Source organism: Diabrotica undecimpunctata, chromosome 10 (assembly GCF_040954645.1).
Source record: "Diabrotica undecimpunctata isolate CICGRU chromosome 10, icDiaUnde3, whole genome shotgun sequence".
Classification (NCBI taxonomy): domain Eukaryota; kingdom Metazoa; phylum Arthropoda; class Insecta; order Coleoptera; family Chrysomelidae; genus Diabrotica; species Diabrotica undecimpunctata.
The window spans coordinates 21,570,441-21,596,899 of NC_092812.1; the positions used below are offsets into that span (position 1 = coordinate 21,570,441).

General features: G+C 33.0%; 1 protein-coding gene across 2 annotated transcripts; it reads left to right on the forward strand.

The window, feature by feature from the left end:
• The first annotated feature begins 1,783 nt into the window (after positions 1-1,783).
• On the forward strand, positions 1,784-23,504 carry Idh3g (Isocitrate dehydrogenase (NAD(+)) 3 non-catalytic subunit gamma). Of its 2 annotated transcripts, XM_072546111.1 has the most exons (8): positions 1,784-1,973; positions 2,025-2,084; positions 2,727-3,137; positions 6,360-6,493; positions 10,907-11,138; positions 12,184-12,370; positions 23,123-23,201; positions 23,401-23,504. In XM_072546111.1, coding segments are annotated over exons 1-8 (1,161 nt in total). In that variant the 5' UTR covers positions 1,784-1,916; the 3' UTR covers positions 23,402-23,504. The 2 variants fall into 2 exon arrangements, with proteins under 2 accessions (XP_072402212.1, XP_072402211.1); XM_072546110.1 differs by lacking the exon at positions 23,401-23,504 and having other exon boundaries at positions 23,123-23,205.
• The last annotated feature ends 2,955 nt before the right edge of the window (positions 23,505-26,459 follow it).

Below are 26,459 nucleotides of genomic sequence, written 5' to 3' on the forward strand. Positions count from 1 at the left end.
AAGCATAAATTGTACATAACACTACACTAGAACCACTGTAGTGTAGTGTTATGTACAATTTATGTTTCAATTTAATGTTTATTACATTCTGCGCTTGCTGGATAGCCCAAATTTGACGAAATGCCCCTGATGATGCTGTAGACAGCGAAAGTACTTGGGCAAGATTTGATTATTAAAATTGTGCTCGATATTTACCTTTAATGTTTCAAAGTTAATCTACAATAATCTAGTTTTAGTATGTTTCTCACTATACTGCCCACCAGATATACCTGAACATCAATCCCTGATTGCAAAGATTACCTAACGAATAATAAGAAAAATTCAGAAGTTTCCCACTTCAAATACAGCCATTAAATGCACATTGGAAAGGCATACAGGGTAAAGATCTCATAATTTACCCAAAAACAAAGTGGATAATGAATAAAGCGAATTGGAGTTTATATCAAGAAGCTACAGATACAGCTGCTCTCATCTTCTATTTATGAAGGCCGTCTGCGTAATTTCCTTGTCCCTTCGTATTCTATTAAAGGTTGACTATGGTTTGCATGTGAGATCAAAATCTGGTGGTTGGCCCTGTCGCTCTGCGAGTTCTTCCGCTGGATGTGCATTTAGGAATGGTGGGATTTCTCAGGTTTATTGCATCTCTCATTGGTTGTGTTGTGAACTGCAGGTGATATGAGTTGGCAATAGCGATGTCCCTGTGTATTGGTAACTTCAGGTTGTTAAGTATTTTTTTAACTCTGTGAGTAAAGCATGCTGGCGAATAATAGCGCGAGTATGTGGCTTAGCAGAGGCAGTCATTCTATTAATGTCGACTTGGTCATTCCAGATAGTATTTATAATTTTAATTTTAAGCTGGGTATTTATAATTTTTATCTTAGCGCTATTCAGTCATAAAGGGACGCAGTATTCAGCCATGGAGTATACAAGTTCAAGAGCTGAGCATCGAAGTATAACTGCTCTTAATTTAACTTTACTGCCGTATTCGCTAGATTTTTCTTAAATGAGTTCTCTTTCTTTTTGAGTTGCAAGTGCCCTGTCCTCTACATATCCAAATATATTAACTAATTTAATAGGAAGCATATCAGCTATATATTATGTAATACTAAATAAAAGATGACTGACCCATCAGGGAGGCCGTTGTTTAAGGTTCTCTGTTGTTTACCGTATTTTCCGTGGTTACACAAAAGTATCTGCTGCCCAGCATGATATTTAGAAGTCGAGTCATCGTTTTACAAAAGGGATTATTTTGAAAAACACAGTTTAAATCATCTTTCCAGACCGTGTCATATTCAGCAGTTACGTCAATGCATGTCATAGAGGTCCTCAGTTAAAATCACCTAGATCTATGCGTGAAAGGTGGCTTACCTACCTAACGTGACTTGACCATATATCATTTCTATTGCTTACCACAACTTTTAGCACAGAGAATAAGGTCGAAAGGCTTAGCGATCAATGTATTAGGACATACTGAAACTTAGGCAGCACTACAATGGTTATTGTTGTGTAAGTTGTCTAGATTTGGTGCAATTCATTCATTAAAAATAAATGTCAGTTCCAGTAACCCAGGGTTTAATAATACTACTCATAGTATTTAATAATATATATTTATTGCAAGTAACTGTAACGTTATAACAGCAAAACAATTCGTTTGATCAGAATATATGTAAGCAAAATATTTTACAAACTTTTGATAAACATTGAAACACATGTTCTGTGATGCGAATTATTGACAGTAATCGATAATACTATCGATAGTTCTTGATCGCTGCTTCGATTTGACAAGCAGGGGTTATACAATTATTTGGTCTTCCTCTATTTGAAGTTTGTGAAGGCTAAAGTAAATGGAGACCATATGATAAAATTTTAAATTAATCAATTGTTGAGACCGTGAAATTACTTTTTAAACAGTTAAAATGGCATCCAGAGTTATGAAAAAGAATACATTTAATTTGGGTCAAAGGATCTTTAGGGTAAAATAGTATTATATAATCAAATCTCAAATAAATAAAATTCCTTTTTAGGCCCAATCCACAATGTCAGCCTTTGAAATTCAACATAAAACACCCCTTATTAAAAAACAAGTAAGTTACTATTAATTTTAAGGTTCTACTAAAAGCATACCTTATGTACACAGATTTAAACATTTAACTATAAAAATTAAGTGCAGAAAATCAAAAATAACTGCTTAAAGTTTTCATGATGTATATATTTTACAGTAGAAATTTTAGTTTAGTTATAGATATTTCTGTCATGTGCTAGTTCAAATTTATATTTCGAATATGGTCATTTCTTTTGTAGTTGAAGTTGTTACTTTCAGAATCAGGTAAATTAGTTTGTTTTTAGAATCTATAACAAAATTTTATGATTGTGTATATCACATTAGCTTGTTTGAATGTTGTGTAGTGTTCTGTTTTTCTTTATGTAGACAAACTAATAAATTCCGACTGCTACTTATAGTAAGAAGAAATGCTTACCTATTAATATTCTTTTAAGTGATCTCAAAAGCATACACACATTAATCAGATGATTGTAATGCACATATGTGAGTAAATATTGTGCCATTTTGTATATTTTGATTTTGTTTTATATTTTATGCATCAAAATTAGATTATCATCAGAACATTGTTTTTAAGTTTACGCTGTTATGGGTGTGCATTAGGTATTACATATTTATAATGTTTACTCTCTATATGTTTATTTAAATAGATATTGAAATATTTTAGAGCTCCATACCCGTTGCTTTATATGGAGGTAGACATGCAGTTTCAATGTTACCTGGAGGAGGCATTGGTCCAGAACTAATGGGATATGTAAGGGAGGTATTTAAGTATGCTGCAGCACCAGTAGATTTTGAAGTTATTGACATAGATGAAAATTCAGAAGATAATTTAGAGTTGGATTATGCACTTACATCTATAAAACGGAATGGTGTAGCCATTAAAGGTAACATTGAAACAAAAAGTGAAAGTGCTGGAGTTTTATCAAGAAATGTTGCAATTAGAAACGAATTAGACCTATTTGTCAATATTCTCCATGTTAAATCATACCCAGGTGTTCCTGCTAGACAAAAAGATATTGATATTGTAATTATCAGGCAGAATACAGAGGGTGAATATGCTATGTTAGAACATGAGGTAAGTAGTTAATATATATATATATATATATATATATATATATATATATATATATATATATATATATATATATATATATATATATATATATATATATATATATATACTCCAAGAAATTAGTGAACAAATTAAATATTTTTAGAAAGTTAGTTATTACCAATTTAAATAAACTACAATATAGCTATATTTTGAAAGTTCCCTGTATAATATTTCTTTTAACAACAAAAGACATTTTAAACAGCATTCACAAATTTTTACTGCTGAAATTTTATATTTATCAGTAACATTTTTTTTTTTTTTAATTAAGTTAATGTTGAGTTGATCAAATCAACTTTTAAGCCAGTTTAAAGTTTGATTTTTTATTCTTTTTGAATTTTTTTTGTTTAAACTGTTAAGATGCAATGAGAATCCTGAGGAATGTGCTCAACCCATTGTATTACACTAAGATTCAGTGTGTTCCATATCTCAGTATTGAGAGTGGTTAAACAATACAGAGTAACTAGTGAGATTCCCAGAAGAGCTGGGCAATGCAGAAACTGTCACAACCCCCTTTCAAGATAGTTTGTTGAGCATTTCTCTAAGAAAGAAATTTATAACAACCTGACAGTTGCAATATGAGCTTTTTAACACATGTGGTATCCAAATAAACCTGAAAACAGTTTAGCAACATCTTCTGGGAGTAAATTTGCATTTAAATGTGAATTGCGAACAATTCTATGGATAGATAAGTCAGGTATACCTCAAAATAATGAATACCATTTTATTTGGTGAAGGCTGCTTATGGTATTATCATCATTCTGGCTTTACAACCCTCCGTGGGTCCTAGCCTCCTCAAGAATTTCTCTCCAGTTGTCCCTATCCCTCGCCTTCCTCCGCCAAGAATGTATTGCCATATTTCTCATGTCTTCATCTATATTATCAAGAAACCTTGTTCTGGGGTCTTCCTCTTCTTCTCTGACCAATGGGTTTATCAAGGAGTACTTTTCTAGCTGGGTCATTTTGTTCCATCCGCATTACATGCCCTATCTGCCTCAGACGTCCCATCTTAATATGTTTTATGATATCTGGTTCTTGGTACATTCTATAAAGTTCGAAGTTTTATGGTCTTCTCCACACTCCATTGTCATTCACTGCTCCATAGATTCATCTTTGTATTTTTCTTTCCAAACATCCTAACATGTTTTTATTATTTTTTGTTAGAATCCAAGTCTCTGACTCATATGTTAGGACTGGGACTAGAAACATATAATTGCGGATTTAAGGAAGAGATTGAGCCCAAAATGAGCTTATGGTATGTGGAGACATTTTATTAACAGAATGGATGGACTTTGTGGTATTGAATAATGAAAATCTTACAGCTGAGCCCTACATATTATACATTCTATAGGATCATGTAGTGCTTTTTGCCCTATATATTGGAATGTTTTTTAATAATGCTAGATTTCATGCAGCCCTAGTAGTTCAACAGGACCTTGTGGAAGTTGGCATTGAAACAATGGACTCACCAGCATGTAATCCCGACCTTAATCCCTTAAATTCTCAACCTAACTGGCCCAACAATTTTGAATAAATGGGGTGACTTCTGATTAAAACTTTGAAATGACTTAGTACAAAACAGTATTAGAAATCCTATTTTAAGCATGAATCACTAGTTTAGGACATGATTAGAAAAATGATTAGAAAAGATTAGCACGAAAAACAGGCACTCTTTGACTTTTGATAAAATTGTCGAAATACACTATATTTTTTATGGTAACTAATCGTCGATTAGCATGCTCTGATAGAGGGTTTTAAGGTATGTAGGTAGGTACAAAATGTGTGCGAAAAATTTGTATTTAAAGGAATTATAAAAACTTACAAATTAATATAAAAAAATGCAACAAATTGGTACCAATGTAATTATCTTCAGAAACAAAATAGAAATAAGAAGGAAACATATACAAATTACTTCTCGCTTTATTTAAAACCTCATATTACCTCCACGAGCCTGTATAACAGTATTAATTGTTCTGGGCATACTGTTAATTAAGTTTAAAACTTCATTCTGGGTTATTGCTTCCCATTCCTCTAAAAGAGCCACTTTGAGTTGATCTAAAGTAAGAGAAGCAGGTACCCAGCTTCAAATTCCTCCAAGCCTCTCCCAAACATGCTCGATGAGATTTAAATTGGAAACCATGCCATATGGGTAATATTAACTTCATTTAAATATTCTCTGACAATTCAGGCTGCATCAGGGCGTGCATTGTCATTCATCAGTGTGAAGTTTTCTCCAATAAATGGTACACATGGGACAAAATAATTTTATAGTGCCTCATTTATGTACCTATCAGCGGTCAGAGATCCCCTAGGGCAATGTACAATTCTGTACGCGCCTCAGAAGATATACCAACCCACACCGTAACTGAGTCACCTTGAAAACTTATTCTAGGCCTAAAAGTGCACTGGGGATATCATTCACCATGTCTTCTCCAGACTTTTCCGTGACCATCTGGGGAACATAGACAAAATCTGGACTCATTGGTAAACATAACATTTCTCCAGTCGTCTGCATTTCAATCGCGATACTCCCTAACAAAATGTAATCTGGCTACACGATTTTCCCTGTAAAGTTCGGGTAGTGTAGCAGGTGTTTAAAGATTTAGATTAGCCTAATTTATCAGTTTTCTAATGGATCATTCACTAACATTGGTTAGAAGCAGGTAAATTACGATTTCTTAGTACTTAAGACACTATAAAATGATAGTCCCGATTAGTAGTTTTTCTCTGGGGACCTGTTCTAGGACGTCGGGTGTAAACTCCTGTCTTTAAAAAACGAGTAAAAACACGTTGCACTGTACTGCATGAAATGCCGTATCTGTCAGCTACGTAAACTTGACTTCTTCCGTCCTAAATAAGAGAAACAATAGAAGCAACAATTTCTGCACTCAAAGACATCTTGAAATTGCCAATAATTGATACAGTCACGATGATAATAAACACTTTTGACATTAATAAGCAAAAATGACATAGTAAAAACAATTGAAAGTTGCACAGCCTTCTTGTAACGCTGAAGTAAGTGTAAGATGATAATTTCAACATTGTTGATATTTTCTAAGGATATCTGAATTATATCTTAATATTTTCTATAACCGAAAAAAAATCAAAAAGGCATTTTCGTCAGAAATTATATTTGATTTATTAATAAATAAATTAATACATTTATAATATGTTTATTATTTTCAGAGCGTAGATGGTGTAGTAGAGAGCATGAAAGTTGTTACAGAATCCAATTCTGACAGAGTTGCAAGGTTTGCGTTTGAATGGGCAAAGAACAATGGCAGAAAGAAGATAACCACCATCCATAAAGCCAACATTATGTAAGTTTTAATTAATAAATTTAATATATTGATTATTTCAGGTGTGACCTTAAAAAAATTAAATTAGTGTAAGAAATATGGGAAGATTATAATTTTGAATACTTACGTTGTGTCTTAACTAAGAAAAAAATTACTATATTCTTTTTGATTCTTTTCTTTCTCGTACCATATTATCTGTTTCTTATACCATATTCTAGATTCTAATCTAATTCCCATAGTTAATGTTTCTTGGTCAACATTTTCTTTTTTCTTATACATATTTGTGCTCACAGACAAATACTTTTTCCTTGCTCTGATTTTCTTCATATCATATTTTCTGGTCTTATTTGAAGTCATTGTTCATTTTTGTTGAAATTCATTAAATTATATTCTATTATTGCAACTCCACACTATGTATCTTTTTGTTATTTAACAAAAACGAAAAAATAATAACCATTGTATCAAGTTATTAATGGAGGAAAAGATAAAATGTTTATACTTCAAGAAACAATCTCATAGTTTTAATGACATCATTTAATTCTCAATTAGATGAATAAGCCTCTACACTTTTTCGAGTCAACATTCTGCAAATTAGATTTGTAGTTGAGTATATAAGGTGGTCTCAGAGTGTCTTGGCTTGTAGCCTTGGCATGCTACTGGCACATTGTCGTGCCTGGCAGTTTTTCATCTCAACTCGTGGGAATAAAATGCACACATTACAAAACGAGATGGTCCATCAGAAATTGGTAAGTCTCTGTTTCGATAAACAAATATGTAGGGAATGATTAGAAAGTCAACCACGGTTGCATAGTCTGTCTCAACTTCAAATAGGTCTATTGTTATGGGAAGGTTCGATGTCGCCTTGATACAAGAGCTTTGGGTAAACCAATGGAAGATGTAGACTAAGCCTAGTTGTCTGCAATACAAGCGGTATAGAATTGATGGCTTCCAAGGAAAAAAATTAACCAGAGGATGAGATCCTTAAGAGATCATCTAAATAAAGTTGACCTTGATAGTTTCAAGGCCTTGAAGACCAAAATTTCAAAATTGAAATTAAAAGAATTGACATAAGTTTTAGTCCCTGACAAATCCAGATATTTGTTCCGGTCACAGAATTAATAATCATCATAATCATTGGTGCTACAGCCCTATAAAAGAGCCTCGACCTTCCCAAGTCTATTTCGCCAGTCAGTTCTATCCATTGCCAACTGTTGCCAGTTTGCTGCGCCTATTTGTCTACCATCCTCATCTACACCATTCCTCCATCTGAGTTTTGGCCTACCCCTACTTCTACTTCCCACAGGTTGTGACATAAGGATTCTTCTAGGAGGATTGTTCTGCTGTGATCTTGCCAGATGTCCTGCCCATCTTAGTCTTCCTATTTTTATAAAGGATACTACTTCTTTACCACCAAATATATGTTTATATCTGTGATATATCTCGTAGTTGAATTAATAATCACACAGAAGCGAAATTCTGTGTTCACTGTGTAAGTAAAAATACTTCTCACACTGGTATTCATAGTGCGTCGCCAGGAAGAGTCGCCGGCGGTTCTTCAGTTAGCGAACACTCCATTGAGATTTCATCCCCTGTTTCATAGTCAATCTTCGGAGAACCGCTAGTGGGCGATCGGTTACTTACTACTCGATATGAAAACATAGACGTATTTGATGACAAGGATCTACAGCAATCTACTCATTCATATTAATATTATAATGTATAATATATTAAAGTTTTTAATATTGGTAATAGTATTAAAGCTTTTAATATTGTTTTTTAATATTAATAATAATATTAAGTAATTAAATATTGCGCCTTGTATAAAAAAAGTACAAGATAAATAACTCGTTTTTTTATATGAAAGTGCAATTTTCTTGAGAATGCTTGGTTTTTTTTACAAGATAATACAAATTGTATGAAGAGTAGCTAAGCGTTGGGTAGTCAGTGGCGAATCTACGAGGACGGAAAAAGGATCTTCTGAATTTGCCAATACTTTGACTGAACACACAACCAAGAGAGGATGGAATGTTGTCAGACCATTATCAATATTGAAATATAACTAGTACGTGACAAAAAACGATGTAGAATATGTTGTATGGATAAAATTTGAAAAAACACAATTTACGAGTGTGCTGATTGTGACAAAAAAAAATGGACTATGCATAGGATATTGTTTTTGCAAATACCATTCAACCAACAGATAGATTGCATTCAGTATATTAGTTTAAATAAAAATTTTATTTTCTAAAGACCTTTTAATTGTTAGCTGATGTCCCACTAACAATTTCTAATTTGATTTTCTATTTTATACACATTGATATGTTATAATTACTCGTACATACATTTGTTTTTCTTGATTTGTTTTTTATTTATTGATATTATAATGGAAAAAAGTGATAGGTTTGTATGGAATTTTGAGTAGTATTGAGCAGGAAAATTTGGAATTTTAGAAAGGGAGAATTGTATTTATTTATTAATTACTTCAACACAGCTAAGTGAAAGAGCGCCAAACGGTGTAACATAAAATTGAAATCAATTAAAATGTTGTTCAATAAGTCTTCTTTGTACAATCTGTCCAATATTTTGAGCTTGATTCGGTATGTGAGGTTCATTATCATCTAGTTCTTCTTCCACATTATCTTGTTCATCATTTACATCATTCACTTTGATCCCAATATTGTGAAGAACTGCACATGCCACAATTATTTCTGGAACTCTTTCCAATTTATTATTTAAACCCCGACTCAAACAACAAAATCTTTTTTTCCACAATCCAAACAATCTCTCAACGGTATTTCTTGTTCTAATATGAGATCTGCTATACCTTACTTCTTGTTCAATTCCAGGATTTAAAAGAGGCGTCATTAAATACAGTAAACAAGCATAGCCACTATCTCCAAGAAGAAATCCTGTTAAACTGCCATTCTCGAAACGGTGTTTCACTGAACTATTATTGAAGATCATCGAATCATGTTCTCTTCCAGGCCAACGAGCTACAACATCGAAAATTTCTAAATTGGGTCCACCCACTACTTGGACGTTTATTGAAAAATATCTTTTCCTGTTTCTATATACCTCGGCCATATTCCCTCCAGAACTTTTTATTGATATGTGGGTACAGTCTATACACCCTGTTACTTTGGGAAAATTGGCAATATCGTAAAACAGCCTTTGGTTCTTTCTCTGGTTTTCGAGACCTTCAGGAAAGTTTATATATGTGGGTAATAGCTGAGCAAGTAGGCGGGAAATTTTAAAAATGCATCTCGAAACCGTGGGTTGTGAAAATCCTCTAAGATTTCCAGTTACAATCTAAAAACTAAATTAAAATTAACTATACTACGATCTACCATTATATATATATTTTATATATATATATATATATATATATATATATATATATATATATATACATATATATACATATATCATGTTCTGAAAATATATTCTTTAATTTATCCTACCTGAAAATTTCCAGTAGCATAAAACTCAAGGCAACTAAAAGACATAAAATGGGTGGAAACGGTAATCCACGTCGATTAATTTTCACCATTTCATCATTTATTACTGGCAACATTATTTCAATAACTGTTTGTTTTCGAAATCTATACCTTTTTCGAAATTCATTATCATTATAAAAGTGTAATGAATTTTGCATGTCCCTTATAACTGGGTACTTGTAATATATCGTTTTGTTCATTTATTTCTCGGTTAACTACATAATATTGATGTAAATCGTCCATCGCAAACGTATTTCAAATTGACGGGCGAATCGGCGAATCGCCAGAGCATGCATATGCCTTCTCTGGCGAAGCTTCGAAAATCTCTAAACAGGGCATGCGTCATTCGAGTGTGAGATGACTGTGAAAGCGACTGGCGCGTACCCAGCGACATGCCAGCGACTGTTCGGAGAAAGATGCTTTACGCTTGCGTCAACCAGGCTGTAAGTCGACTATGAAACATAGATATGGTGGTGAACAGCCAGCGACGCGCTGGAGTCGGACTATGAATACGAACGTCAGTGTATAATTCTGAAAAGGTGCACAAGATCAAATATCTGGGTCCCTACAACATCAAAGGAATCTACTCTGAGTTTCACTTCTGTGTGGTTATTAATTCTGTGGATCCGGCGGTTACTAATAACAAAATGGGATATATCGCAAGCCTACATTATGAATATCATATATATTTTTAATTCCTTTATATATATATATATATATATATATATATATATATATATATATATATTATTAATATATATATATATATATATATATATATATATATATATATATATATATATATATTTGATCTAATTTTTACAAATTTTGCTGTTTTTAAATACCTTTTAATACTAACTTTGCCTCCATATTTATAATGATACCATTCATATATAGAAGTATCTCTGTTTATTGTAATATATTCATTTAATTTTAGGAAACTATCTGATGGATTATTTTTGGAAACATCAAAAAGAATTGCCAAAGAATACCCAGAAATTGAACACAATGAAATGATTATAGATAACTGTTGTATGCAGCTGGTCTCTAAACCTCATCAATTTGACGTAATGATCATGACGAACTTGTATGGAAGTATCGTGTCAAATGTTGTTTGTGGATTAATAGGAGGAGCTGGGTTACTTTCTGGAAAGAACTACGGAGATCATGTAATATAAAATCATAATTATTTTAAAAATACAACCTAATTTTACCTTTAAAAATCAAATAAGTACTCCCTAAATGTCTTTGTTTTATATTAGGCATATTTAACAGTTCTGCATATTGTGTTTGTTATATGCTTTCTATTTTTAGCGATTTAATGTCTTCACTGAAAAGAGTCCACTCTGATATTGATAATATTCATATACACATAAGGGGATTCATATTCATATAAGGGGATACATTTTAACGATACTTCATTGGTCAACTCCTTGCCTTCTAGTTTCGCAGCTCCAATAATTGTAAATAAGTTATATCAAAAAAAAATCATGGATTCCTGAACACTTTATCGAAATTTCTCCCTAATTAAGTGCCACTGATGGTATATTATTTATTGAAAATTAAGGGATTGTGGAATTGGGAGGAGGGATTCACAAATGGCAGATGTCTGTATCGTTAAAATATAACATCCGCTTTGAAATAAAAATCGAACTATTTTAGGAATTTTATAAATTCCAATCAAAATTGTGATCAGAGTGGACTTACTCCGTATATCTTCTTTCATTATTACTAAATACTTCCTTTGTTCATCATGGTCCAGTATTCATTTTAAAATTTTTCAATCAAATATCTTCAGTGTTTCTGGATCTTTGTATATTAGAGATAAACACCTGCTTAGTATATGGACAATGGTTTCATTGCAAACATTGCATTATCATTTTTCGATTCGTTTGTTTTTGTATGGATTCAATATTTTAATAATCGGAGGACTGTTTCATAATCTTGGAGCCATTGGTCTGTAAGGCCTCTTATACCGTATATATATTGGAAAGGGGTGGAATCCCTTCACACTGTAACTCTTGAAGATCTCAGAACTCTATTCCATATATGGATCAATTTAATAATCTCCAAATTTCGTGTTTTTAGGCCCTTAACTTTTATTGATATCCAGTTCTCATTTATCGGTGTAGAGCAGTGTCCAGTAGATATTTTAATCATTTAAACTGTTTAATTACAATTATATTAATAGAAATGTGTGATCTTATTTTACAGTATGCTATATTTGAACCTGGTACTCGTAATACTGGTACAGCCATAGCTGGAAAAAATATTGCCAATCCTATTGCCATGTTGAGCGCTAGTGTCGATATGTTAAAACACTTGGGACACCAACAACATGCCAATTTAATCCATAGGGCAATGGTCAAAACGATTTCTGAAGATAAAATTCATACACCAGGTTTGTTTAATTATATTAATATTTTATATGTATAAAACTGTTGTGTAATTAGTATATATATATATATATTAAGGAACACTCGAAGAGTGGTGGGTTTTTCGGTCAAAGTGCAGAAATAAAAGACAAAGAAGGTGGCTTCTTCATCTATTTATTGAAGACGTTTCGCTTTCTAATCAGAAAGCATCATCAGTTCATCTTAAAGAGACATGTAGCAGTCAATGATATTAAATGTGTGAAAAAGCTTGCGACAATGGACATTTTGAGATCAAGTTGTATAAACAATTAATTGAAACTAGGTACAGTTTACAAATTAACAAACTTAGCACAGCAAAAGAACATATGGTAATTGTACATGTATATAAAAAAATTGAAGTAAAAAACATTAATATTAATATGCAGAAAACTAAAAAGATCATAAGATGCACTTCCAACAGTATATTATTAGTTAAATTTAATTTTGACTTTAGGTAACATTATTGAATAGATTAAGATTGAAATATAATATTTAAAAGTAAAATGAAGTTACCAGTCTTTAGCTTATTAGGTGCTGCAGGTAAATGTCATGTCCATTAGTAGTATATGTGGGACAAACCTCACGCAGTTTAGGTAATCGTTTAATTAGTCACCGGAGTGATAGCAGATTATATCCTGAAAGATCTGCTCTTGCGGAACATGTCAACAAAGAACATCATAAAATGAATTATGAATCGGTCAGAGTTTTAGCTACAGAGTCCAACTATACTAAAAGACTGTTCTTAGAAATGGCATTCATTTCTCAGAATGCCAATGCAATGAACAAAAGGAGTGATATAAATCATTTAAGCACTATTTACTCCTACTATTATATTTAGATAACCATTCTCTATTCCAATTATGCCTCAGCAACTGATTCATTGTAATTTTCCAGCTTTCAATCTATCTTAAAGTATTTAGTATACAATTTTGGTTTTTTAACTTCAAACAACTTTCTGGTAAATTTTGATGTATATTCTATTAGTAATAATACTTCATAAGAAAAAGAAAAAATAAAAGAAGTGGTGTCATTTGCAATGTTAAGAAATGACATTTACTCTTAACCTCATAAGTCAAAAATCACAGTTGGTCTGCACACTTGGCTTTTAAACTTTTTTTTATTTGTCTTTTTCTTATGTGTCTGTTTATAAAACAATTTGTCAATTTAAAAAATTTTTTTACAACAAAAACCTCATTAAATTTTCCATTTAAGCCAAACTTTTACAATTATTGCTTCACCCTGTATAATTATTAGTTATACCATTGGATAGCATTTTTATAGTCTTTTCAATGATGTATCACAAGTAGGGGTTTGCAATTTAAACTTTTTTGGTTGTCGTGGGTGGGGCCTAGAGGGTCGATTTTAAAATTGACGCACTGTATATATATATATATATATATATATATATATATATATATATATATATATATGCTGTCACTATTTTTCCGGGTTTGACTCCGCGTTGTAAAATGCTGGTTTTCTTGAAAACCATTGTTTTGGCGACGTTTCGGCAAGGTCTCACTTGCCATTCTCAAGCCTGGTGGATCTACTTCTCGTCGTTACTCGATTAGTACTGGTCCAGTAGTACTAGTAGTACTGGAAGACCAGTACTAATCGAGTAACGACGAGAAGTAGATTCACCAGGCTTGAGAATGGCAAGTGAGACCTTGCCGAAACGTCGCCAAAACAATGGTTTTCAAGAAAACCAGCATTTTACAACGCGGGGTCAAACCCGGAAAAATAGTGACAGCACATATAGCTCCCGCGGAAACCTCAAAACAAACATATATATATATATATATATATATATATATATATATATATATATATATATATATATATATATATATATATATATACATATATATTTTTCTATACATCCTCAAGGCAACGGTACATGGCATACTAAATGCTGAATTCACAATAGCACATATTATAACCCAAGTAAGTCTTATTCTTATTTCTCTTTACCTAAATTGAAATGGAATCACACAGGCAACATGTTCAATATTTGATATGAATTTCACATTACTCAAATGTCGTTTGACTGCTACAATAATTCGGTAGGTTGGGAAAGAAATTAAACATGAAATTAAGATCTTTGATTATTGGACAAGAAGGTCTATTTTTATCTTATGCTCCAACCCTTCGTGCCAAACCTTGTCGAATGCCGGTGCTACATCCAAAAATAATGCTGATACGTCCGTGATCCGGTAGACTGATCAGTTTTAGAGCACTGATTTCGGAATCCGAATTGGTAATCATGGACGAGTCGCCTTTTTTTCGATAACAGGTTTCAGCCTCTGAAGCAAGAGCTTTTCGAACAGTTTTGACATAATCGGAAGTAAGGATATTGGCCGATGCGACGTAATTTTATGTGGCAATTTGCTTGGTTTTGGGATCATGATGATCTCAGCTACCTTCCGCAGTTGTGGAACATAATTTAAACGAAACGATGCGTTAATTAGATTGGTAATTTTAACCAGGGCCTTTCTAGGTAGCTCCTTAAGAATCTAAGGAATCAAATGTATCAGGAATTCGCTAATGGATTCATTCTTAAGTTTCCTAATCTCTCCTTTAGTTGTGAGTTGTCATTTTTTTCTTGCTAATCTTTTTTCGTAGACTAATCCAAGTATTGTTCTGAAGCTATTTTCTTGTGGCATGTTAAAGTAATTACTATTTAAATGGAAATAATTAATAATAAAGGTTAAAGTAAGTTTCAATTTCCACTTCGGAAATCGTTCTCAAAATACAAACATTAGTAAATTAAACAAATTTTGTTTTTTTGTTACTTATTGAAAAATTCTAATAATTTAATTTTATCTGACTCATTTATATTGACAATTCAGACATACTTATACATTTTAAAGTAGACGACTTTAAAATTTCAAGAACGATTTCCGAAGTGGAAATTGAAACGTCAATAAACTTACTTTAACTTTTAATTGTGGCTTATTCCCATTTAAATAGTGACTAATCCAAGATTTCCTTAGCGTAGCTTTTTTCTTTCAATCTCAATTTTTAAGTTCAGGGGTATTTTCCCAGGCTGGTTGTTGAATATCGGTATTGAATTTTTCCACTTCAGCGTCCAAGTTCTCTTGAGTTTTCAGTGACACTGCCAAATCAATTCTTTTAGTGTAATTCTAAAGCTTTCCCAGTCCGTTTTATTGTTAATAAAACCAACATAGGGTCGTAAGGTTTTTTAATGATATTTTCACTAATAGTTTATACAAGGTGGTCCAGAATTATGTACATTAATTTCTAGAGCTCATAGTACGTCCAAAAATAAGGGTACTTCTTTATGTACACTTTTTTATAAAACTGAATAATAAGGGAGATACAACCCTTTAAAGGGATGAATTGAAATTCTTATTTTTTCAAATATCTTCCAAACGGTTTTGAATACGGAGTTCATATTTTGGGAGTGATTATAAGACATTAGGATAATTAATTTCATGTCACCATCTACCACATCCTATATTAATACAGGGTAGTTTTGGAGGGTAAGTGGGGGCTATTGCGTCACATGTTTTTTAATTTTTGCATATTTTAAAAAAATATTTTAAAAATTGTTTCCTTAGACTTTTCTACGCAAAAAAGGTACTCTTGTAATATTTCGATAGATATCACCGTTTTCGATTTATTTAAACTCGAAGGTATACATGTATTTTGTTGTAATCGTTACATTTCTTAATATTCATGAAGTATGCTTTGGAATATTTTTTTAAAATATGTAAAAATTAAAAAACCTGTGACGCAATAACCCCCACTTACCCTCCAAAACTACCCTGTATTAATATAGGATGTGGTAGGTGGTGACATGAAATTAATTATCCTAATATCTTATAATCACTCCCAAAATATGAACTCCGTATTCAAAACCGTTTGGAAGTTATTTGAAAAAATAAGAATTTCAATTCACCCCTTTAAAGGGTTGTATCTCCCTTATTATTCAGGTTTATAAAAAAGTGTACATAAAGAAGTACCCTTATTTTTGGACGTACTATGAGCTCTAGAAATTAATGTACATAATTCTGGACCACCTTGTATAATAGGAGTATGATCTGATTTAACTTCAAGTTCACTTCTATTTATGTATAGTAACCCGATACATTCTTAGTGATGTAAAAGTCATATTAAAACAAGAATTTTCATAGGGTCTGTGGGCTAATACGTAGGCTTTCCTGTTGAGATTGCTTCAAACTTATTCTCAATTATCTCTTTGAGCAATTCTTTACTATTTGTTGTTATGAGTCTTGAAGCCCATTTTATGTTTCGCGTTAAAATCTCCTCCCATGATGAACCGATCACCCGCGAATTCGAAAAGTGTAGTATATATATCTTTCAGCTTTGATATTGTGCTTTGGGGGACTATATAAGCCAATAACTGCCAGGTTATAGGTCTTTACCACCTGACGTTGACCACCGTTGCCTGAATATCTTCAACTTCAAAGTTGACTTCTACTACCTCCAATTGTAGTATTTTTAGGATGTATGATGTGGTATTTTAGTATTTTTTTATGCAGTATATTTTATTTCAACAGAGTTTTCTTCTGGTTCAATTTCTGTCGATATTACTTCTGACTTTGATATAACTTCACATTATTTTTTCTGTTCATGGTTTCCTTCAATTTAGTGTTACTGTTATGTAGCTTTATTTTCTTATTTAATAATAATATTAGGTCTATTAAAACCCAGGTCAGCGGAGATATCTTTTACATCTTTATGTATAACCTTTTACTGCTCTGTAAAAAACTATAAACAAATCCAACCTGTATACACTCCTAAACAAATCCGTCATACGACCTTTCCTCAGATATGAAATCCTTAATACATTTCATGTCCATGATCCTTTTTAACGTCATCCCTGAAAAGGGGAACGACACTATCCGCTACCTCAACCAAATGACCAACACCCTATATGGATACGCCATAACCACTTCCTGTTTTAATAAGCTAATAAATCAAACCTTCACCCAACTCCGTACATAAACACACAAACTACACCTACATGCACGCCGATATACACATACCATAACCCACACACATCATTCAAATACACACTATCATTTACCTATATATACACTTTACCTCCACCTAGCTCACATTCATAAACATAGAGAAAAAGCCAACAACACACATTCAATAACTATATTAACATACCACATTAATAAACACTTAAACACAACACCAAATAACAAACAGTGAGCACCACACACACTCCTTAAGAGTCGAATTCAAATCGCAAGGACAGTACGAGATTGGTTTTCTGTGGTTTCCCAATCTCATTGCACAACGATACCTAGGTGAGGACATAGCCACAGCTATCCTCCACGCGTTTTACCCAATTAAACAAAAGGCCAGTAATCTGAAAAGGACCGTTTTCCCATGGAACTTGTACTTAGTAGCGGGCTTGGTTCACACGGCTCCAACAAGGCGGAAATAATTCTTCTGACACTCCTGCTTTACAGCGGTCACGCCCTGTCTCGGAGGACGGCAGTTTACAGCTCTCACCAATTAAAATTAAAATACCACCCTTGAAGAAGCGCAAAGCTTAAACAAGGTAAAAGCTAGCTCAAATGATTTTTGTTCAATTTCTTGTTGGCACCTATAATGTAAGTTTACCGAATAATCAAAGTTATGCCTTTACAAGAATATTAGAAAAAAAGTTTCCTTAAACCGGACTACATTGTCACAGGATCTTCTTTGTACAGGTATGAAAACTTTATATAAATAATACTTGATTATTTAGTGATATTCTTTTTATGTAGATATAAGCGATTAGTTCTACGTATATAAATAAACAAATTTAAAAACTATTACATCTAAATTAGGCAATACTTTCTAATGTTTGATTAGAAATTTGTTAATTTAAGATCAAACATTAATTTTCTTTTTGTATTTGTGCGACGGACTTAGTTGTATTGCTGGCTTGCTTGTTATACTGTTCTGTGTTGGTATTGTGCGTCTGTTTTGTTTTTTGATTTTTTTGGCCCTGTTGTACTACCACTCGTACTTTTAAGAGTTTAGTAGTTGTATTAATTCATAGCAGTACTTTAATCAATTTGGAAGAAAGTGAAAACAGTCGAAAAGTTATGTTATCTGTTAATGCAATTCAGAAACGCATATCTGATGCTTGTGGTATCTAAGAGAGGTCATTCGGAGAGCTAACAGCATGAATGAGGATGAAATAAAGAAAGTAAGGTACCGTTTAAGTATTACGTAAGCAGATTTATTACAATTACGGACCCCCCTCTCCCTTTTCAGCAAAAGTAAGCAAAGCTCTTAACCACCCCCTCTCCCCTCAGGGATTTTTATATCCGTGTTTTAAAGTTTTCCGTTGTTTTATTGATTCATGAGCAGCAGTTAAAATTCTAGAAATAAGAAAATATATTTGAAATAGATCAGTTGCATGCACATAATATTCAGTTAAACACACTTTATTGACACCGTTAAAAATGCGACTTCCATAATACCGTAATTTAGCAACCGTCCAGAATAGTGCTGGATAATGTTTTCTACCACCTAAAATTAGAACAGAAATTTCCTTTAAGGAACTGTGCAAAAAAACACTGATGGCGTGATTAACAAAAAAATTGATCACACTGACATATTTTTAAATGTCGGTGTTAAATACTGAAATGGTGTGAAGCCTATAAAATTCAAAAGAAATTTGTCATCCACCAAATGGCTCTTAAATATGGACATGAAGCTCTCGGACTTCCGTCGGAGCACTACAATGCAATTTAGTTGGTTTGGGATAAAGCAAAAAATTACTGTGACAAGCACGCATTTAAAACAAGAGTTGACACCAGGTTCTTAGTTTATGGAAAGAATCACTAGAACAAATAAAGACACTGGCAAAATTGTATTAGATATATTTAGAATTGTATTATACAGAAGAAGACAAGAATATTCCACCGATTTACATTAATGCTGTAAGGGAGTTGTACGATAATATGACGAGTGTAATAAAGATTGGACAAAAAGTGACAAAAAAGATAAAAGTGACCAAAGGACTTCGCCAAGGCTGCTGCATTGCACCTACACTCTTTAAGATTTATTTGGAGGGGGTTTTGGATATTTGGAAAAGAAAATGTGAACCTATGGGTGTTAAAATTGGAGACCATACACTGTACAGCTTGCATTTTGCTGATGACCAAGTAATACTTGCAGAAGATCAAGATGATATCCACTACATGTTACGAAAAATAGATGAAGAATATACTAAGTGGGACTTATCAATTAATCCATCAAAAACAGAGTACGTAGTAGTGGGAGGTGAAGGAAAGCACTTAGAACTAGGAAGCAAACAAATTCAAAATACTGATAGCTATAAATATCTCGGTGTAAACTTTACAAACAATGGTCGGAATACAAAAGAAATAGCTACTAGAATTGGTCAAGGAAATTCAGCAATACGTCAACTGAATAGTATACTTTGGAATAACCACATCACCCGAAACACAAAAATTAGGATATACAAAAGTATCATAGAAAGCATTGCTACATATGGTTCAGAGCTTTGGGTAATAAATAAAAATGACGCATCCAAAATAAAAGCAATGGAAATGAATTATTGGAGAAGATGTTGCCAACTCACTAGAAGAGATAGAGTAAGGAATATTGAAATCAGAGAGCGTATGGGCATAGACATTGACGTCCTGAAAACTATAGAATGCAAAAGGCTGAAATGGTATGGCCATGTAGAAAGGATGAATGATCAACGATGGCCAAAGAGAATGTTACAGTGGATCCTCACCAACCGCAGGAAAAAGGGAAGACCAAGAAGATCGTGGAGACAAGAAGTAAAAGGTGCAATGGAAGATAGGGGTCTACAAGTAGATGACTGGAACGATCGCAAGCGTTGGAAGCTAGGTTGCGAGAAACGGCGGCAGCTGTAATAAACTCGATATATATATATATATATATATATTATATATATATATATATATATATATATATATATATATATATATATATATATATATATTATACAGAATATATTTCATCGGAAGACGAATATCTTCCATCCACAGACGATGAGGATGGGAATGAGTTGGGTAAGTTGGAAACAAGCGAGTTTAAAAAAGTGTTAAATTTGTATTTTTGTAGGAATGAAACAATTTGAGTTTATTAGATGTTGCAACTTGTTGGTAGAGCCACCACAAAGTAAGACACCTTTTGATTACTTTCGTCTTCTGGCGGATGAAACTTTTTTTGAGCTGATAGTGACAGAAACGAATCTGCATGCTGGACAGTTATTTATATCGGGTGTTACAGAAAGATCTAGAGTAACAAATTGTTATTCCACTCATTACCGAAGAATTGCATAAATTTTTTGGGCTACTCTTACACATGGGGCCACGGAAAACCAACAGAACGCAAGATTATTGGAAAACTGTTAGTCTTTTTAATGTAAAGTGTTTCCCAGAAAATATGAGTAGATGCCGTTTTTTGTTAATTCTTCGGTGTCTGCACTTTGCCAAAAATCCAGAGATAGGAGAAGTTATAGAGGACAAGCTGTACAAAATTCGTCCATTGTTAAATTATTTTAATCAAAAAATGAATGATATATATTAGCCTGACAAAAATCTCTCCCTGGGTGAATCAGTAGTTTTATGGCGTGATCGTCTCTATTTTAGAATGTATATTCAAAATAAGCGCCATAAATTTGGTATAAAAATTTATGTACTTATGCTGACAAATTTAATACTATCGCCGGAACAGACCATTTAAAAAAAGTTGTCATGGAATTGATGCACAAACATCTAAATGCAGGTCACTCGTTGTTTATGGACAATTTTTACAAGAGTATGGACCTTGCCGAAACACTTATGAAGAACAAAACATATTGTACAGGACCTCTTCTGGGAAAAAGACAAGGAAATCCAGTAGAAGTGACTAAAGCCAAGTTAAAAAAAGGCAAAATATAAAAACGGCGTTGTTGTTGGCAAATGGGTCGATAAACGGGAAGTAATGTATATATCCACTGAGTTCAGCAATGTTATGGTAGAATGTGAGAACAAACGAAAACAAAAAAACTAAAACCTCTATCAATCGCCGAATATAATAAAAATATGAGTGGTGTTGATAGCAAGGATCAAATGTTGTTATACTATCCTTGCGAAAGAAAAACCTTTCGCTGGTACAAAAAATTGGGTATACATATACTACAAGTGATTTTAGACACAACAAATATTCTGGAACAAAACTGTCTCTTTATGACTTTCTACTAGAAATTATAAGAAATTTGCTACGCTCTCCTCAGAAAAATTTTCCTAAAACATTGAATATTCGTCTGAACGGCATATTTTGAAAAAAATACAAAATGAGAATCGAAACGTAAAAAGTGCAGGGTGTGTACAGTGAATAAAAAAAAGAAAAGATACGATTTATGAATGTCTTATTTGTACCGACAAACCTGGTCTTTGCCTAGGCGCATGCTTCGTAACATACCATGAAGACTGAAAATTACTCTAGTTGGTGTATTTGTTTGTACTATTTGTTACCTATAACGTTCAAGTTGCTCTTATTATATTATTTTTAGTGTATGTTTTGTTACTTTTCAAATAAAACATAATTTTTTTGTAGCCTTTTATTTCAAAAATAAGACGTGGATCCGTTAGCATTTGGTGTCAAAATTTAAAGTGTGGTGCTAACGGCGCGGATCCGATTCCTTTTGACATTTGTTCCCAAATGTCGCATATAATGTCTAAAATATCATATAAAATACCAACAACCAATTCTTATCACTGTTTGTTGAAACAAAATTCCTAGCACATGGCGTGTTCCTATTAGATTAAGTACGCAGTGAACCTGTTAAAACTAATCCAAAAAATAAAAGAGCAAAACAGAATGGATATCAAGCATTCTAATACCTCTCTTCAAAAAGGGAGACAAATCGGATCCGGAAGATTACAGAGAAATTCATTTATTAAACACAACACTAAAATTAACAACAAAAGTGATAACAAATAAACTGATAAAATTATAACACTAGCAGAAGAACAACAAGGTTTTAGGTCGAGAAGATCATGCACCGACGATATATTTATTTTGAGGCAAGTGCAAGAGTAATCTTTACAATACAACAAGCCGGCATATCTATGTTTCGTGGACCGTGGACCCCAAAAAGGGTATTTTTGAGAGAATGATTCTCCCCTCTGTTGTCACCCAATATGTAGCTTCTTCAAATTTATAATACTTGTTAAAATGTTTGTCCTTTGTCTCGTGTTGTGTAAATGTTTATGACATTCACCAAATTGTTGGATACCCTAATTTTGACGAAATGTTCCTGAAGATGCTCAAGGAGCGAAAGTAGTTGGGCAAGATTTAATAAAAACTGTGCTCGATATCTGCCTTTTATTTTATTAAAGTTAATTTACTTTTCAACTAACGTGGAATTAAATATTAAAGTAATATTACCTGGTTTTTACTATAGTCAGAAGTTATTATTAATACCTTGTCAACAATTGTAATAATGTAACAAAATTCGTTTCATTAAAATTGCACTGTACATACATTAAAATTGGTAACCATAGAGTGTACAACTTTGCTTTTGTTCCACTAAAATCGGCAGTATCAGTGGTTAACTCTACATGTTTATACTTTATCGTCTGTGTTATGTTGAAATTTCATGGGTATTAATTAATATGCACCTTTCAACCTTCATTTTTTTAATAATTTAAAAGCTATTTCAGAATAGATATATTTAACCAAGTTATTGTTTCTTTCAGATTTGGGTGGTACAGCCAAAAGTACAGATGTAGTTCAGAGAATAATTGACCACATATTACAATCCGACATTAGACCATGGTAATTTGAATTGCTCTGAATGTGGTTGTGGTGATGGCACACTAATATGACATGTCATTAATTGCCAGAAACGATGTTCGTTGTTAACAAATAACATTGTCATCAAACATGTTTGTGCATGTTCTGCATTTAATCTGTTTGTGCTTACACTCACAATATTCATCCTCGAATCGATTTTTATATTTTATTTCTTTTGCAGATTTCAAGCCACAATAGTATTAATGAGTATTTGGTAACAATGTGTTTGACTAATTTATTATACTTTATTTGTAAATAACTACAATAAAAAGTTTCGTTATAGAATTTTTGAACTATTATTTACCAGACACTAAGAAAGGAGTCTTATCAGAACATCCAACGAGTAAGCACGTTAACCCTTTCGATACTGTTGCCGTATAAGTACGATTTTCATTTGCATCTTTGATGGGCGAGCGCCCATCAAAGGCGTGATAGTACGTTCTACATTGTCCATCTTGCTCACTAGTATCGTTCATATACGTTACGATCCACAAATACACCATACTGATGCCGTACATACGCGGCAGTACAGCACCCACCCTAGCGCCGTATTTTCTGAATACGGTTTTTTTGAAGTTTTTTTTTCTAATACCCCGTTTTTTAACCTCCGGATAACTAGTTATCGGAAAGTTTATCTGACAGACTACATAATAATCTGTCAGATAAACTTCCCGATAACTAATTATCCGGAGGTGAAAAGACCGAGTCATTAGCCGAATAAGAAAAATAAAAGCAATACATTGTAAATAACTAAACATCTATTATATAAACTTTACATTCTTTGCACATAAACAGCACATTTTTTCATCATCATCTTGTCGTTTTCTCAGCTTCGTATTACTGCATACATTGCATCTTCTTTGGGTACGGGTACCTTGGGTGGAAATTTGTGGAATTGGACTCAAAAAATGGCGTTCTTGAAGTCCATTGTCAGTGGTTTTTTAATTTTTTTTTCTTCTCTGCCAAATTTCTCGAGTTGAGTCGCAACCTTCAAACGGAAATCCGAAAATGATGGTTTCGTTCAAGTTACAATTTGGAAAAGTACTTAAATAAAAAAAAGTACTTTAAACAAAAAAGCGTTATACAATGCCACATCCATCAGATGAAAGCTGAATCATCATATTCAACAAAGCTTATACAGACATATTATGCATGTCTGCTTTATCGATAGCCCCCATTTTGTTATTATAGTCTACTACACATAAAGGCTTTAAAATTTTTTCTCCAGTACGAAAGTGCTGGGGTATCCAGGATCTTGAGTGCTGTCCAGTAACTTTTGGTTCAGCTGTGTATACCGTAGTGAGCATGTGAACAAGTCTTCTATCTTTCCATTTTAAAACAAGTATTTTGCCGTTATGTGCTACAACTCATTCTCCTTTTTCAACTGGACTAAATTGTGGCATTCCTCCTCTTGTAGATCTGACAGTAGCACAAGCTCCAGTTTGTTTTTCTAGAAGATAATCCAAAAGAATAGGGCTAGTATACCGATTGTCAATATATAAAATGTTTTTTATTATAATATGGAAGCATGAAGGTATTGACATCACCCAGTATGTCAGTTCTTTGAGAATCTGTGAGCCGGTGTAGACGACGAAATTCAAAACATAGCCTGTTTCGGCATCGCAGATTTCAAATAGTTTTATACCAAAACGGTTACGTTTAGCAGGGATATATTGTTTAAGACTCAGCAGACCCTTGAATAAGATCAATCTTTCGTCAATTGAAAAATCTTGAAATGGAGAGGTTTCTTCAAATTTTTTTAACACTATCTAGCACAGGACGGATTTGACGGAGGTAATCATCTTTATCCAAATTGGTGTTATCTATAAAATGAAGGGCACCTAGTGTTAGTAAAAATTTATCCCCAGAAAAAACTTAATTAAAAAATGGGGTAGAAATTATTGGATTTATTGACCAGTAATCTGACAGGCGTGGTTTCTCAACAATACCCATCCAAATAGAGCCAAAAAAGAGTGAGTACAGTTCCTGTGGACTGAGATCTTGCTGTTTAGAAAAACTTTGCCTTTTGGTTTGCAAAACATGTGCATATGCATTTGTCTGTTCGGTGTTCAAAAAATATAGTGAAAAACTCTACCTCAGCGCTGGTATGATGCAGAGATATATTAGGATTTATACCTGAGTTGTTGCGGTCAAAATACATTACATTTCGCACAAAATTATCAAAAACCCATGAGTCTGTTGAAGCACTTTTTTGGGAATGTGTTCCTCTTGAAGATGAGTTTGGATTTTTGCTGGCTACTGCAATCTCTTCAACAACTGATGTAAAATCTATATCATCTTCTTATTCACTTGAATAATTCACTATATATGCCCTACTAATATCCAAAAAAGCTAAATTATCGTTACATCCTTTATTTTTTCTAAATCCTAACTGCTTTGGGTTCAATATATAATTTTTTTCAATTATTTGCAGCTTAAATCTGTGCAGTGTTTTGTGTATTTTGAGAGTATTCAACTTGGTGTAGATTAACATACAGTCAATCAAATGTGCTCGAGAGCCTCTTTTATCCCCAACGATTGGTTGAGAGGAAGATTGGGCTGTGGTTCGCAGTGTAGTGTCTGTAATAGTTGATGATGCCCTAATCGTGATTGGCACATCATCATGACGTTCTATCGATTTTACGTAGTCGAATAGTTATCAACTGAGTGGAACAGGATCGCTTGTTATTTTTTTGGGAATGTCAGTTTCGGAATTGATTTAGCACCTGCTACATATGAGTTGACCAACGGAGAGTTGGTGACATCAAGATTAGACATGTTTTTCTTTTACCTGTATGGTTACTGGTATTACTTTTTTCGTTATCGTAGTATAAGCAAAATCAGGATTAATATTAAGTACTGATGGTGGAATAGTTTGTATTTATTTAACGGCAGCAACCAGTTATACATCACAAAGTGATATTGGTTGCCTATCTTGGATTAACATTTAACGTGAATTTTGGGATAGTTTGTACTTTCTTGTAGCTTTAATGGTGCAAAAAGGATACTAGCATATTTATATACAGTTTTAATGATATATACTTACTCACAGATGTCCCAAGATAATGTTACCAGTCGACACACAGCACAGTGATCTCCGTGTAGTCGAAAACTCAATTTTAAATATTTATTATTTACTATCTAAAATCGAAGAAATGAAAGTCGACACACAGCACTGTGATCTCCGTGTAGTCGAAAACTCAATTTTAAATATTTATTGTTTACTATCTAAAATCGAAG